Source organism: Buteo buteo, chromosome 16 (genome assembly GCF_964188355.1).
Source record: "Buteo buteo chromosome 16, bButBut1.hap1.1, whole genome shotgun sequence".
NCBI lineage: Eukaryota > Metazoa > Chordata > Aves > Accipitriformes > Accipitridae > Buteo > Buteo buteo.
In genome coordinates this window covers 22,358,089-22,374,307 of record NC_134186.1, presented here as the reverse complement: position 1 = coordinate 22,374,307, position 16,219 = coordinate 22,358,089, and the positions used below count along the sequence as shown (strand labels likewise).

The following is a 16,219-nucleotide window of genomic DNA, read 5'->3' as shown; positions in this document are numbered from 1 at the left end:
TTGAAGTTTACAATATGAGGATCTTTCTTTGTAAGAGTTGGTGGGGAGGAAGGGAGGGAGATCGGAAAAATGATAGTGCAAGTAATTGTAAAGTAAGAGAAAATTTCCCTTACACCCTAAAGGAGGAAAAATGTGAACCAGTTAGAAGTGAAGCTTTATGAAGGAAGATCTGCTGCCTTATCTCTGTAATTCATACCTGGTGCTTTAGTGCTGAAAGAGACCTTATTGATACAGAATCCACTACAACAGTTATATTTAAATAATGTGGCAGTGAAGATAAGCTGAAGATTTCCCTGTTCTTCTGCCACTTCGAACTGCTGTAAGTTGTTGTAAATGTTTGTAGAAACCATTGGATTTTGAAACAGTTGCATCTGATTTTGCTTGAAAACTAAGCAGTCTGACAGGGAAATCAAATTGAAGTATTTCAGCCAAAACTTCTGAGGAGCAGGAGAAGGGTACTGTTAAGTAATTGCTTGATTTTACTTAGTGGATATCAAAACATTAACTTGTGAACTTTTAAACTTTGGGCAAAACTCATAGTAACTTGGATTTGATTGTAGAAACAGAGAACTAACGTTATTAGTAGGGATTGTAACCATTATTTAACATAAAAAAAGGTCTATACGCTGTATTTAACCTGAAAGCATAGCACACATACATCATATTCTATAGGAATACCTTTACATAAGGGATTTATCTGTGCATGAAAGACAGGCTTTTTATCTCCTGCCACTGATCTTCACTGGCCTTCTTCATATTTTCTTTTTCTTCCTGAATGAAGTCTCTCTAAATCCAGGAATTTCTCAATTTCTTCTATTTGGTTTTGTATAATGGAGTTATGAATAGAACAGCTGTCCTCATCTCTGAGTGCACTTTCACTTCTTGCTGGAGTTACAGTCACGTGAGAAGACTTCTGCTCGTGCTGTAAAGCAGTAAATCCTTCTTTCACCTGACAGAATACAAACTTAGCAGTTAGTAATCCACTGAAATTAATGTATAAATGTTCAAATTGTTGGATTTTGCTGAGCATTAAGCAAGCAAGGAAATGTGAACAGAAAGGTAAGTCAATTCGAAAAAAAATATGGTTAGTTTGAAGTGCTTACTTCAGGTTTAATTTAGAAAACTTGGTAATGACAAATACACTTTGATAAACCAAACCTTAACATAAGACTTAGTACAGAAGAGTATGATTAAAAAAAAAGACAACCTTATACTAGAATGCAGATTAGCAAAATAAATAGTTTAATTAAACAGTTTAATGTTGCAATTGACGTTTCTATTGCTATGCAAGCATTTGATTAACAAAACCCCAAATCAGGAGGTTTATAGTATTAACTCCCTCTCTGCTTTGCTGTATAGATTAGAAAGCAAACATCATTAACTAATGCAAGGTCTGTAATAGGTTGGGTTTTTTATGTTAAAGATCTTTTGGTTCTTTGAATAGTTTTAATTACTCTTTTATAGATACTTCATATCTATCCAAATCAAATGCATATGGCAACACAGTAGGGAAACAGTTTGTTGCTTGAATGATGAGTTCTCCACTTGTAATCCAACCTTGTGTGGCTCTCTCTTGTGGAGGCCAGCATGCAGCACCAGCCACCTCCCTGAGCACAGGTGTACAACAAAGCCATGTTACACAGAGCCAGTGCTGCAGTGGTTCTTGGGGATCTGTAATGTGCCATCTAATACTTTGGTTGCATGCTAGGGTAATTCTTTCACAGGGATCGGAAGATGAGGCCTTCCCCCTCTGCTTAATTATTTTTAAATATTAGGCAACTATGCCCCAACCAGCTGTAAGCCACCAGGTCTTTATCAGGCCTGCCTTTATTTTAGCACATGAATTTTGTGCCAAAACTTTCCTTCCCCAGTGCACAAGCATTTCTCGAAGTTTGAAATATGAACAATAAGCTTCATGCAAATTGTTCATTTAGACTATTGCATCTGTAACAACATTACTGCCATGCAGCTGAAGGTACTGATACTTCAGGTCAATAATGACTGTCATCTCCATTTCATTGAGGAAGTAACTTCCTCATCTGAGCAATAAAATTTTCAGCCTGTTAATTCTAGTGGCCATATGCATACACCCTCCCATGCTCTTTCCCAAGGCCTCAGAAAGAAACCGATCATAATTCATTGCAAGCCATTAGTCAAAGTCTCTGTAGAATAGCACATAGGGCTGAACCTGTCCTGTACTAACAATCCAAGAGAAAAACTTTCATTTTGGTCTTCCACATGTGAAAGTGAAATTTTCCAGTAAAGTAAAGCCATGCCATGTTACTTGGATTTTACTGAAGGCAACAAGCATTTAGACCTCTTTGGAGAAGTAGTTGCAGTTAGGTAATACGTATAGCATTTTAATACAGTTCCGTGACAATGGGTTTAGAATAAAGCTTTAAAAAAAAAAAAAAAAAAAAAAGCTGTCAAACTAAAAGGCCTCAGCATTTTCACAATAAAATGCAAGTAAAACATGTGTCTTACTGCCAGCACTGAGTATAAGGCAGCCCATGGGACATGTGTAAAAAACATTCATTGCTGAATAGCATGACTGCACAGTTAGGGACTTCTGTTTAAACTGAGTTGAGGGTGCTTATTGATCCTTACCTTGGTACTCAGGCATGTACAGACTAATGTTTAAAACAGTTCTTCATATTTTTACTAGAATTTTAAGTGCACCTGTAGCATTTATTTTTAATTTTTATCACTTTTTAGAGTACTGTACTTTGGTTGAGTGAAATTGCCCAAATTGTAGAAGGTGTAAGTCTGCTCTAGTTATAATCACACATGTTAGCCAAAACAAATAAACTGAGCAGCAGAAAGACTGCTGAGCCTATTCTTAATCTCCCAACAGCTTTTTCATATTGGTCATAAAAATGACAAATCTCAGGACAGAAGGTATTAGAATGACACCAGCACAGAAGGGAGGGAGTGGTCTGCAATATCCCAGGCTGAGATTTCATAGATTAAGTATTTGGAAAATAATCTGAGGTCAAACCAGCAAGGCACTCTGTTCTTGTCCATCTCAGCTTTTATTGGGCCAGCACATAAGGAGCTTTAGTTTGGAGGTGACAAAGTAGATATAACTACAGTCATAATGAAATACAGCTTTGTATTAGCTGTAGATCAGGTATTTTAGTTCGCTCAATTCCTGGCTCCACCTCAGTGAGAAAAAGCAAAAGAGACTCAGTAAATACCACCACTATGTTTGGTGAAAAACCCATCTCACTGTCATTCCCAAGTAAAGTTGTGTTAGGAAAGGTGAGTAATTTAAAACATCACTCTTCACTTCTGAATTTCAGAGAACGTGAATGCTAATGGCATTGAGAGCTGATGTAAGTCCACTGCAGTCAGGCAACTTGGTCACTTGAAAATACTACACACCCTGACCTCAAACCTCATCCAAAGAACTACCACTACTAGCCGTAACTACCTGAGAAATACTTCTAGAACCTCTTCTAAAAAGGAAGGTCAACTGCAGTTGTAAATTATTGTATCAGTTTTGAATAATATGTTTAGCATTAGGTCAAATCCTAATAGCAGTTATAGCTGTTCAAGCTCCAGTTTAACATACATCTAAAAATGCAGTATGAACCATTGCTAGTGCTATCCTGAACAAAGTTGTCTTACAGGGAAACAATAGGTTTCTTTTTGACTCTCTGCTTTTACACATTTGTGTAATGTCATCCTACGAAATAATAAGATAACTCAAAATATGTCATCATATAACTACAGTATAGAATAAACAGCTAGGCTCTAATTCATAGAGAGTCCTTCACAGATTCTTTTAAATAACATGTTCCTATCAGGTAATAAAGCAAACAATGGTTTTATACTTTTACATACTACTTTTTCTTTCCCCATTTTTTTTTTCCTTTTAACTCATACTTTTACTGTAGGTGATGATTTTTATTAGGGTACACAATGAGCTACCCTCTTCCTCCCCTTCCAAACAGACTGGTTAGCATCTGTTTGATTCATATGCTGTGACTTTTTCCTGCTGCTTTCTATCAACCTTAATTGTGAAAAATGGTGCCTTGTTGCCCTTTTGATATTATTTTGGAGATTGACTCAGTCTTAAAGTATCCAGATGCGTACAGTTGTACAAATATCTGTGGAATTAGCTCACTGAGGTCTGGTCCGCAATATTTTTAATTGACTTACATGTTCTGTGGGAAAAGAAGAATCATAAAAAGTCTTTGCTATAGCATTCCATTCTTCACTAGGGTCTCCCTGGGGGTCTCGGTGGATACTAGAGGTATTCAAAGCGTTGGCAGCTCTGTTAAAACTGGTAGAACCTGATTGACAAAAAGGAAATGGTAACAACGCAATTTAGTCTCTAGGCACTAATTGTAAAGTAACTAAACTTCTGGTTTACCGCTGATCTTAAAAAATAAAATATTTTTGTTTTAAATCACTGAATCTCTGTTGTAGGCTTTTCCATTTTTTTCTTTCACATACTTCTGCATCTATTTTATCCCTGAAGATGAGGTATGTTTCTACTCCGATTAAAAATGTTTTATATCATTTTCACGTATTAAGTTAATGACAAATTAAAATTGTGATTTATAGAAAATGTATGTATTCTGAATATTCTAACTGAATATATTTTTCCAAACAGTATTACTTTAAGACTCACCTTCTGATAATGATAATAAAATATGTAATTATTGCCATCCTGACATCATGTTCCAGGGTGACTTGTAATAAAAGACATTCTAAATACAAAGGCTTTTAGACAAACAATGAACATTTTAAATAAAGAGTATTTTTGTAAATGGCTATACCTAATATTTCAGGAAATCAGGCTATAGCTATCTACTAAAGGCAGGAAGAGCAAATAAGTAGATTACTTGGAGTATAAGGCTCCAATCCTGCAGTGGCTTTATGCACTGCTAGTAGACTCCACTGAATCCCCTGTCAAGTTTCTTGTAAGATCAAAACTTAGGTGTACCTTCACAATTACTCATAATGCAAACAGTAGCTGTTTTGTCGCTACACAGATGCCTGTCGATCACTGCTACAATAGTAAAATCTTTGTTTGCTATGAAAATACATGTTACCTCATGGTTATGTAACAGTTAATTAAAAATACTGTCATTTTCTCTTGGGAGGAAGAGGAAAACGGTTATGAGTTTGTATTTGTTTTCTTTTTAAGAATTCGCCAGGAAGATCTTGCCTGTTGCCAGTTCATTCCTCCATTTACTGATGTGGAGTGGCTGCTCTCTGGGAACCAGAGTTGTATAGTAAATTGCATTGTAGTTAGGCAGTAAAAGGAATTCCCTCAGAAAGGCTTACTAAACTCTTTCACCAGTGCTCTTCACCTCTAGGTCTCCCATATGGCTAAACTGTGTGCTTCAGTAAGTAAAAAAAAAATAAAAAAAATTGGGGACACTGTCCACATGGATTGCACTCCAGGTTTGCCATTTGGTAAAATATCCAAAAGCAAACCTAAACCAAACCCAGCCACAATAAATCTTGGAAGTTGCAGTCCTGAGTACCACAATGACTCTCAGGTGCCCTGACAGTAAGTTCTCTAGTCTCCAAAGAGGTGCAGGATTCAGAGAGGTCAGCAAGCTGAAGTAGGGACCTATCTAAATTAGGCAGTATGATGAGAGTTAAGAGGCACATTAGGACCCAGACCAAGATCGTTACTGTGAAATTTTGCTAGAATTCAAGAGGTCTGGTGTCTGTATTGGTCACTAGGCGACTCATTTGGGGAACTATGAGTTATATTAAAATCCCTACCGACTCCTTTGGATGAAAATCTTGGAGTCACTTCTTGGAATTACAGTACTTTCTCATACAGAAAGGTTTCTGACAAGAAAAGGAGGAGGAACACATAGAAGAATTTCAGATAGTGCTGTCTGTGCTTACAGAAAAGTTAGTACATGCAGAACTTCACATAAGTATGCATTCATTTTCTTGAAATGGGTATCAAATTCACATTATTAAAAGAAATAATGTACCATCTGAGATCAGCATTCTGCTATCTTGCAACCACCACTATTGTTTCAGGGACAAAGACTTTTCCGACACTGAAATTAAAAAAATTGTGTGCCTATGTGCAAATATACGTCGGCAAGAGACCAAGTACAGTAATGAAATTACCTATAAACCTAAATTCATAATACCAGAACAATATAAAGAAACCAGACTGCTGGTTTTCTGTCTTGCTGCCACTGGCTGCAAAACTAAGGGATGGGAGTCCATTCTGGTCTTTGTACATTCAAGGGGCAAAGCTCAAAACACTACATCAACAAAACCTCAAATAGACACAAACACCCTTTATTGTGGATCTAGTTCTTTTGAGAGACATCTAAGCACTCAAAGCTCCATTTTCTACAAAAGCCAGGCTTTCATTTCTTCTGGAGCCTAGGAGTTAATCTGCTTTTTTAAGTTTACAGCAGGCATTAAGAGTAGAATCCACATGCAAGCTTTATTTTGAGAAAGGCAGGCACCACTCATACTATCTTTTACTCTGTCCAGTTACTGAAGTAGAGGAACATCTGTAAGCGTATGGAGTCAGTTTACTGTGGAAACAGAGATGATACTTTTATTACTCTGGTAAAAGATTGAGTTTAGAAACAGCACTTTAGTAAATAAATAAGGGGTAATCTAGCAGCTATTTTTACTGCAAAACAAATCTAAAATACAGTTTTTCCACATTTCAGTAATGACTTAGAAATGTGGAATAAAGTTCATATTTACTGTTTTGCATACGCAATATATTGCTCAGCAAATAATCAGCAAGTGCCTACAGCAGGAGATGAAGAAGCTCCTTGAGCACTCTTAACAGCTAAGTGTGTTTTCGAGAGCTTCAAAGAATATAAACTCCTCCTTTCACACACTCAACACATTCAGATGGTTTTAAGTGTCCATCTGAATCAAAGATGTACAATAAAATAAAAAAGTAAACTTTCTCTAAGCCCCATTCAAATAACCATCTACTGGTTAAAAAAACTACCCTAATTTTAATGCAAAACGAAGGCACTGAATGATTTCCCAAAGCTGCTCAGTGCTTTTCAGATACATGCAGAGCCCTGATAAGAGTATGCTTTACATTGGGGTTAGAAATGCCTATAAAAATTCAGTTTGTCATTGCACTGCTTTTCTTTCACTAAGGGAAATATGAGAAAAAGTTTATTTAATCAGATAATTGAGCAAACAAAAGCTGTTTAGTTGCATTTATACTATAAATTAAGAGAGAAATTTCATCTTTCAAATTTTTTTTGCCACGTAACTAAAACGTCAGAAGGTTTACATTTTTCTTATGCTACACTAAACTTAGATGCAGAAATTTCACATTCTGATAATTTTTCTAAGTATATTCTAAGTACATGCTTCAAAACATAAATGCTTATTTTTCTTACCTAGTCCTGTTTCTCTTCTGTCAGCATTTTCACTAAAATTTTGGCACTGTGTTTTTGAAATAACCTTTGTGTTTTCCACCAAGCATGGTAGCCTCTCTTTCAAAAGGGAAGGTTCCTTGGAAGCTGAAGTCCATGTAGCTTGACCTCTCATTTGATTTACTCTTGAACAAGAACTGAGGTCTAAAAAATTTAAGTATACTGGAGTTTTCTCAGCTTTTTTATCTGAGGTTGAAAGATCAAAGGATGACCTTCCACTTATGTTTACTAAATTTCCAGATGTTCTCATGGGTAAAGAGCATGATTCTTTCAGGTGACCCTCAGCAAACTTCCTTCCTGGAACTGTACTAGTCAGTGAGTCTTTTTTCTCTTTTAGCAGTGTGTTATTTGTTGAACTATTAATCTCCAGGGAATGTCTGTTTTTGATGGAGTGTACTTGAATATCATCATTAACTGTTTTACATGGAATTAGTTTATCTGTACTAATTCTAACTGTTGGGGTTTTTTTATTAACAATTATTTCAAGACCATCAGCCTTCACTGGAGATATGGCTTCAGTGTTCAAAGTACATGAATTTGTAGCATTCCCTGTTTGTTCAGTACTGTCTTGTTCAGGTTGCTTGCTGTGCATATCATCCACATTTATTCCTCTTTCTATTTTGGGGGGACATAAATTGAAAGTAGCACCCAAGAGAGACATATTATCACTGAGTTCTTTTGTGGCATCATCACTGCTTGCATTATCACAATAAACAGTTAGTAGATTTGGAGCATCAGTTGTTAGAACACCAGTACTCCTCAGTGCACCATTTCTGTTTATGTTTCTGGCATTGGGATCATAATTTCTGTCCTCAGCTTCTATGTGTGTCTGTTTAAAAGGAAGTGTATCTCCATGTAAACCACTCAAATTTAACAAGTTTTCTTCTGTTTTATGTACTCCATTGCCTACATAATTGTCACTGTCCAGCAAGCTACATTTTTGGTATTCTGTTTGAGAATTTTCTTTAATATAAGATAGGACACCAAAACTTGATTCCTTAGCTTGATGATTATCTGTATTTCTCTCATGCACAGCATTCTTCTCAGTGCAAAGAACTGCTTCAGACTTGGTTTTGGGTCCTTCAGGTGTAAGGACACTTTTGTTGTGTTGTATGGTATTTGATTTTTTATCTGCCTTAGTACAACTGGATTCATCTGTAGTATTGCACAATTCTCGCTTGTTAGAGTCTGTCTCCTGACTTCCATTTTTCTTGTCGGCACCTACAGTGTCAGTACTGTCTAGAAAAATCTTTCTTGTTTGTGTGTGGCATGCTGCCAATAGCTCAGTGCTGGCCTGTAGCTTTTGTTCTAAATTTGCATTGTTTTCATCCAGTAACATTCTATGTGTTGCTTCTAGATTTTCTGCTTCTTTGCACTCAGTGACATGTATTTCCGAGGTCTGTCCTTGGGTAATTAAATCAGTATCTGTGCAGAGGGTATTCCTGGGAGAAGCCTCCCTTTGCTTTTCTGCATAAGGGCTAGCAACATTAATTTCATCCTTAAAACTGTTTTCAAGAACTTGTAAATCTGTTAGAGTAAGTGTATTGTCTAGTTAGTGATAGATAACCCAGACGTTAAGTAATGCTTTATTTTTACAGTTTAAAATTTCCGAAGAGATCAACTCAAGATTAATATCAATACTGATTTTTCTTATCTTACATTACACAAGTCTATCAAAAAGTTACTGAAGGTAAGTATTGCATTATGGTAACTTGCAAAATATATTAACAGATTTTTAGATATGGCTTATAGTTGAAATATTTCCCAACTGGTATCTGTCAGCCTTATTATTGAAAGAGGTCTTCATTAAGAAATTGTAACACATACTTAATCAACCATTGTCTACATAAAGTTTAAGCCACTGGTTACTACTGCAACTGTATTTGTCTTTATTTTTGAAAGTGACATTTTAAGCTAAATGGAAATCAAAACCAAAAAAACTGTTTGAGGGACTATGTTCATACCAAAAGGAATATGCTATGACTTCATGGTAGTGGACCAGTGAGGAATAACAAGCATTTCAATACCAGAAAGGTGTTTTCTGAAAAATACACTCAAAGGTTGTGAGCACTGATCCTTTAAAGCAGTCACTTTGCAGTTAATAAGCTTTTAAATTTCCACTTATCTTTGCTACATTTTAGAGACCGAGTGTTAGAGACTAAGTACATTTTGTTTAGGTGGCTTAAAAAAAATTACTTACTGGAGTTACAAAGTGCTTTGTATAGAAAAGTATTATGATTATCCACATGAACAGACCTTCATTGTCTTCTGAAGTGCAATCACTCTCTTTCTGCCTTTTTTCATTGTTTTAGGGGAAAGGGAAAGGCCTTAGTTTTGCTTCCAAACACTTCCATACACGTTATAGTTCTTCCTAACCCTATTCACTTCTTGAACTGGCATGCAGGAAGAGTATTGCAACACCTTGAGTGCATGGATCTTACTTAATGGCCCAGGGCAGCCACTGAGGTATTGTGCTTTCATTCAGAGCTTTGTGAATTTATCATAGATTAGCACTACTGATAGAAAGAATTTTACTGTTGTTACATGTTTTTGTACTAATTCAGGGTTCAAGCATTCTCTTGTCATATACTGTATCTGTAAACATTTATCCTTTCTTCAACAACACTACTTATCTCTATTATCCATGTAATGTTATTACTTTCTTCTATGTGTAATTCCTCAACGCTTAAAGAGTAGTCCATTGTGTTTTCTACTTCAGTTTGTTCTTCATGTCCAGAATTACTGTCTTTTCTTACTATAGATTGCATACACTCATTTTCTTTCTGAATAGCCTGTATTTCAGTGTCTTTTGAGTGTTCCTGATCACTCTAGCATAAGAAGGAACAAAAGATTATACATATTTTAATAATTTACTATAGTCACTGATTAGATTTAAAGTTCAGGACTTAGATTTTAAATTATTTTTACAATTCTGATGGAACACAAAGACCATTCACCTGAAGTATACAAAGTTAATGTAAATGGAGAAGAAAGCAGACTAATAGCCAAGAAGAGTAGGAAAGAAATTAGATCCTGCTATATTACAGTCCACAGAGAAAAGTTACACAGATTGACAGAATTTCTCAGAGGAAGGAATATGTGTCGTACATGTGCTGACTGGATCACTCCCTCTGTCTGGCTAAATCAGTGACCTGCTCAGTAATTACATGCGGAAAAAACCTGCGTGATGGCTATTTACACTCAAACACATGTGCATACACACACATACTAACTCCCCCCCGGTCCCCCCCAACAAACCACCTAGGATTTTTATGGGCAAATAAGGCTTATGAATTTGCAATTCCTGTCAGTCATTTCCTCATTCCCTCTGTTGTGGTTTAACCCCAGCTGGCAACTAAGCACCACACAGCCTCTCACTCACCTCCCTCACAGTGGGATGGGGGACACAATCGGAAGGGTAAAAGTGAGAAAACTCATGGGCTGAGATAAAGTCACAGTTTAATAGGGAAAGCAAAAGCCACACACACAAGCAAAGCAAAACAAGGAATTCATTCACCACTTCCCATAGGCAGGCCGGTGTTCAGCCATCTCCAGGACAGCAGGGCTCCATCATGCCTACCCATTACTTGGGAAGACAAACGCCATCACTCCGAAAATCCCCCTCTTCCTCCTTCTTCCCCCAGCTTTAAATGCCGAGCATGATGTCCTATGGTCTGGAATATCCCTTGGGTCAGTTGGGGTCAGCTGTCCCCACTGTGTCCCCTCCCAACTTCTTATGCCCCCCCAGGCTCCTCGCTGGTGGGGTGGGGTGAGAGGCAGAAAAGGCCTTGACCCTGTGGAAGCACTGCTCAGGAGTAAGGAAAACATCTAGGTATTATTAATACTGTTTTCACCACAAATCCAAAACATAGCCCCGTACTAGCTACTATAAAGAAAATTAACTCTATCCCAGCCAAAACCAGCACAACCTCCCAGATGGCTTTTTAACCTGAACTTGAGTGAAATTACAACAGAAGAAGCCTGAATCTACTGAAAACTTTAGAGTCACTGGTCTACTACTGTAGCTGTATTCATCTTTGTTTTTGAAAGCTGCATTCAATAAAGTTCTGTGAAAACTAGGAGCTGAATAGTGAAGAAACACCCTAATAAAACTCCACAAAAAAAAGCCCAATATTTAAAGCTGTGGGAAGGGGGATGGGGGGACCATTCAGAGTGATGGTGTTTGTCTTCCCAAGTAATGGTTAGGCATGATGGAGCCCTGCTGTCCTGGAGATGGCTGAACACCGGCCTGCCTATGGGAAGTGGTGAATGAATTCCTTGTTTTGCTTTGCTTGTGTGTGTGGCTTTTGCTTTCCCTATTAAACTGTCTTTATCTCAGCCCATTAGTTTTCCCACTTTACCCTTCTGATTCTCGCCCCCATCCCACTGTGAGGGAGGTGAGTGAGTTGTTGTGTGGTTCTTAGTTGCTGGCTGGGATTAAACCACAGCAACATAATTCATATTTCATTTTCATTCAAAAGAAACAATGGTTTTTTAAAACTTACACAATTTGCATTATACCTTGTAGAATTCATACAGCTTTGGCACGATAAGCACTCATTTCAAGTTTAACTTTCATCGCGTTATTAAGCACGTACCAGCAGGTATGTATGTATATATATTCATGTATGAGTGTATATGTATGTGAGCTATAAACATACATACATGCCTTATGAAGAAAATGATTTTAAGTTCTTCCAAATTCTAAAATATTATTACGGTTTGTCATTTTACTGACAATTCATAGACTAGGTCTAAAAAAATAATCTGTCTTTACAGTCCTAGTGTCTTCCTATTTTCCTAACACTGAAAGCAAAATCATATATATGCAAAATGAGTTTTCCCTTCTTTGAAGGATAAGTTGTTATTTGGATGTAAAAACTAGTGGAAAAACTGACATAACCAATACTCAACAACAGACTACACTCAATGTGCAGGCAAAGTTTTTCTTATGGCTTATGACTCTTCCCATTTTTTCAATCTTATATAAGACTGGAATATAAATTGGCAATCCAGTATAAGTAAGGGATAACACATAGCTGCAGGGCTACATGCTCTTCCTTTTGCTCTGAAAGGCCATCTTTATGTGCTTAACCACTTGTTGACTTCTCATATGTGCTCTGAATATAGAGCTGAATGTGGATTTGGTTCACCCAGCACTGCAAGCTCAACTCTAGTTCAACCTGCACTGCATAAACCAGTCTTCTACCTCCTGCATTCATTACTTGTTGAGCTTGCTATGCATTTGATGATTCTTAAACATGCTAAGTGAAATAAAGGCTGGGGTTTTTTTAAACTAAAACTGAAAAACAGATAATCTATATGTTGATAAAACAAATCTTCTGATCTGTCCTATGTTACAGAGGCTGAAATTATTCCTCTGAGTAGAAGTGGACATACTTCCACACTTCCAGGGAACTTATATACATATGAAGTCAATCAGTCTGCCACAGTATTTAAGAAACACTCATAAAAAATATGTTTGTGAAATAAGATTTAGTAAAGATAGATTAAGATAACTGCTATCTATTATGTATAAATTTATCAATGAGGTAACATCTCAAGCTTCTATGACATAAGCGTCCCTCTGGATGAAAGGGGAACATTTTCTGGGTATAGTGAGTTTTAATGGGATCTTAGATCATTGATTACATTAGATAAATTTTTAGGTTTAGCAGTGTCAAAGGAAGATCAGTGGACATGACAGCCAGGTTAGAAAAACTGTCATGTCTCTCATTCTCTAATATTTTTTACAAGAAATTGAAAGTACTGCAGCTATTAGAGACACTTACCTGCAAATTTTCCACTTGCTCAGAATGCTGATTTCCCTGAGGAGGATGATAATCTTCAACATGTCTATGAACTCCTTTAAGGGAATTCAGCTCATTTTTAATAGTGTCTATTTCTCTTCTCATGTTTTCCTCCTGTAATAATTGAGGGTACACAGAGCACAGAAACACAGATCTTTACTGCATGTTCAAATATATAAAATGGTATTTTACACGGGTATCAACAGCTTAGCAAATTAAAGTAAATCCTTAAAAGAAAGTATAGATACGAAGGAATTTCTTTGTACAAAGATAATTTTGAACTCTTTCATTCAAACCAAAATTTTAACTGCATTTCCATTACAGATGATACCTTTTATTAATTGTTTTTTTTCACCATTTACTTCAAGTAGCAATGCTCAAGTGAGATTTGTATTTGTAGCTTTCTTCCTTTTTTGGCTCAAAGATAAACATGCTAGTCAACATTCATTCTCTACCTACGCTGTCAAGAAACTACAACAGCAAATAATTTGCTTGGCACTTTACTTCTATAACTAGCCTCAAGTATCCAATGCTTCTTCAGGGAATATGTAGCAAATCTTTGTATTTAGAACAAAAAGTATGGTAAAAAATACAAGTTGTAAAAAGAACAGAAGGGCAATTTTACAGAAATACCTTCATTTAATTTACAAATATTTGCAAAGCAGTGTATAATGTTAACATTATCCATGATGATGCTATACTTTAAGATATCAAGAGACCAAATTTCAAGTTAGGTTAGCCACAGCAGAAATATGGAGGGGGTGTGTGTGGAATTATCTTCTAAACAAATATTGTAAACATTCCTGAGAAATGAGCAGGGCCAATTCCCATGTCTACATAGGAAGCTATGGTATAAGACTCTCCTAGGAATCAGGGAGATCCAATCTTCTCAGAGCATTAAGCATCAGAACAGTTCAGCTAGTCTGTAGTCTCATGATTGCAGTCATCTCCATAGTAGCTGCACTCAAAGAATTAGCCTTAGACAACAGTATTACAAGGACAACTTTGCATTATTTCCCCACAGCCTCCCTGAGAATCAATCTACCAATTTCAAAACCTTTCTGGCAGTAGGTGCCGATTACGTAGAAATAAAAAAGACAGACTATTCAACAAATGCTGCTTAGAGTCTGGTTTCCCCACACTAAACAGATCTTGTTTTATTGAAGAAGTATTAATGTTTCTTACTTGTAAACATGCATTTATTATTGCAGACAATTTTTACAGCTACAATATTTTGCTAATTATTTTGGATTAAATAATTACTGAAGTATTCTTTAAAAGTAATGAAGTAGTAAAAAGAACGGCAAATACTGAAGAGAAATTAGTGAATGTACATGGAGGTGAATTCACTGAGTACATACAAGTTTTTACCTTTTCTTATCCCCTTCCACTCCACAGTCCACAATGAATAATTTCTGTCAAATCAGGACCTCTGCTTTAATGCAGGCCTTCAGTATCTCTACCTGATTCAGTAAGAGGCTGCTTTTTCTTTTTTTCTGGGCATACGACCCTTCAGAAGTACCTTCAGTCTGTGTCATCTCAGTCTATGTGGGTTTACATTAATTTTTTTTACCATGTGACAGTTTACTGATAGTTTTTTCAGGGTACAAGAGTGCAGCCTAGAAATGCTGGTATTCTCTGAATAAGTTGTGTAAAAAAATTGAAAATTTCCTGAAAAATACATAAAATTCAATGTAAATTAAAAACTATGTCATCTTCCATGTCTCAGTAACGGCAAGTGTGTAATTATGGAATATTTAAGTGCTTAATTCAAGGTAACACCTAATACCCTGGCTCTTGCTTTACGGAACTGCAGGAAGTGGACTGACCTTTTAGAGCACAGAAGTCAACACTTCTCCTAAATCTACCTTTTAAAAATATTAATTTCTAGAAGAGTGCATTACTGGAAAAGAAATTGGTTGTTTTTATTGCATTATTTCTGCAATATTTTCTTGGCTTTTAGGAATTACCTGAAATGCTTGATGACTATTTCAAAAACCTTTTAATACTCTAACATTTAATTTAATAAACCTACATCTTTTTTCCAAGTTCTTAGTGCTTTCTCATGCTCATTCTGAAGATTAAGGAACTTTTCTTCATTTTCCTTTGCCTTCTCCCTTTGCAGCTCATTATCTCTTTCAAGGGTCTGCAATAAAATTAATTATCCAAAAAATAATCAATACCACATTAATGAATTTTGATGTGTTTTATGTTGCTTGGACCTTTGCTTCTAACATGCTGAAAGTGCCATACAGATCAGTGATAATGTGCTATCTCAACAATAATTTTCATAAATTAACAGAAAGGTGCTTATAGTTTAGCTAACAGGAAACAGGGGGAGGTTATGAAAAAAGAAATGGCTATAAAAGGGTATAAAAACACTTGCCATTATTCAGTTTCACTGCATAAGTTTTAATGTGCTGAAAAAGTAATATGAAGTCCAGAGATGAGAAATATGAAATGTAGCACAATCTGGATCCATTGTACTTCAAGTAAAAATGACTGTATATTCAAAGAAAATATTTTTATTTTTCTGATCAGTTTTTCTATCCTAAATTGTTTATTAGCCTATCTTACAAACTATATAAACGTTAAATTCTAAACCATAACTACTGGAATATGAAGTATAAGTCTGATTATTTTTATTAGATCATTGAAATAGAATAGAAGTGCATTAAAATAACAGTAATACTAAGTTCTATACTATTGTAATAGTACTCGCAACATTTTTGGGTTAACTCTTTCAGCTTTCCTCTGCTAAATTAAAAAGAGTCTTGTGTGAATCAACTTCACACACATCTCAGGTACTGTTGGAATTTTTATTCTATCACATTTTTACAGCAAACAATATGGAAGATAAAGGACTTACTGCATCCATTATCTAATATATAGATGACACAAATACATTTGATAATGTAAACATAACTTTAATGCATGTAGCGATATGACCAGCTACTTCTTTATCACTCTGCTGAGCTTCTTTGTAAGTCCACTTGAAAA

At 36.0% G+C, this 16,219-nt stretch overlaps 1 protein-coding gene across 1 annotated transcript in view; it reads right to left on the bottom strand.

Moving 5' to 3' along the window:
- Positions 1-31: 31 nt before the first annotated feature.
- Positions 32-16,219, bottom strand: part of CCDC73 (coiled-coil domain containing 73) — a 78,443-nt gene continuing 62,255 nt past the window's right edge. Inside the window, exons 14-19 of the mRNA XM_075048669.1 lie at positions 15,255-15,365; positions 13,202-13,333; positions 10,069-10,237; positions 7,374-8,936; positions 4,165-4,298; positions 32-949 (exon numbers count right to left, since the gene is read on the bottom strand). Coding sequence (XP_074904770.1) covers positions 740-949; positions 4,165-4,298; positions 7,374-8,936; positions 10,069-10,237; positions 13,202-13,333; positions 15,255-15,365 — 2,319 coding nt within the window. The 3' untranslated portion in view covers positions 32-739. The remainder of the gene's footprint in view (positions 950-4,164; positions 4,299-7,373; positions 8,937-10,068; positions 10,238-13,201; positions 13,334-15,254; positions 15,366-16,219) is intronic.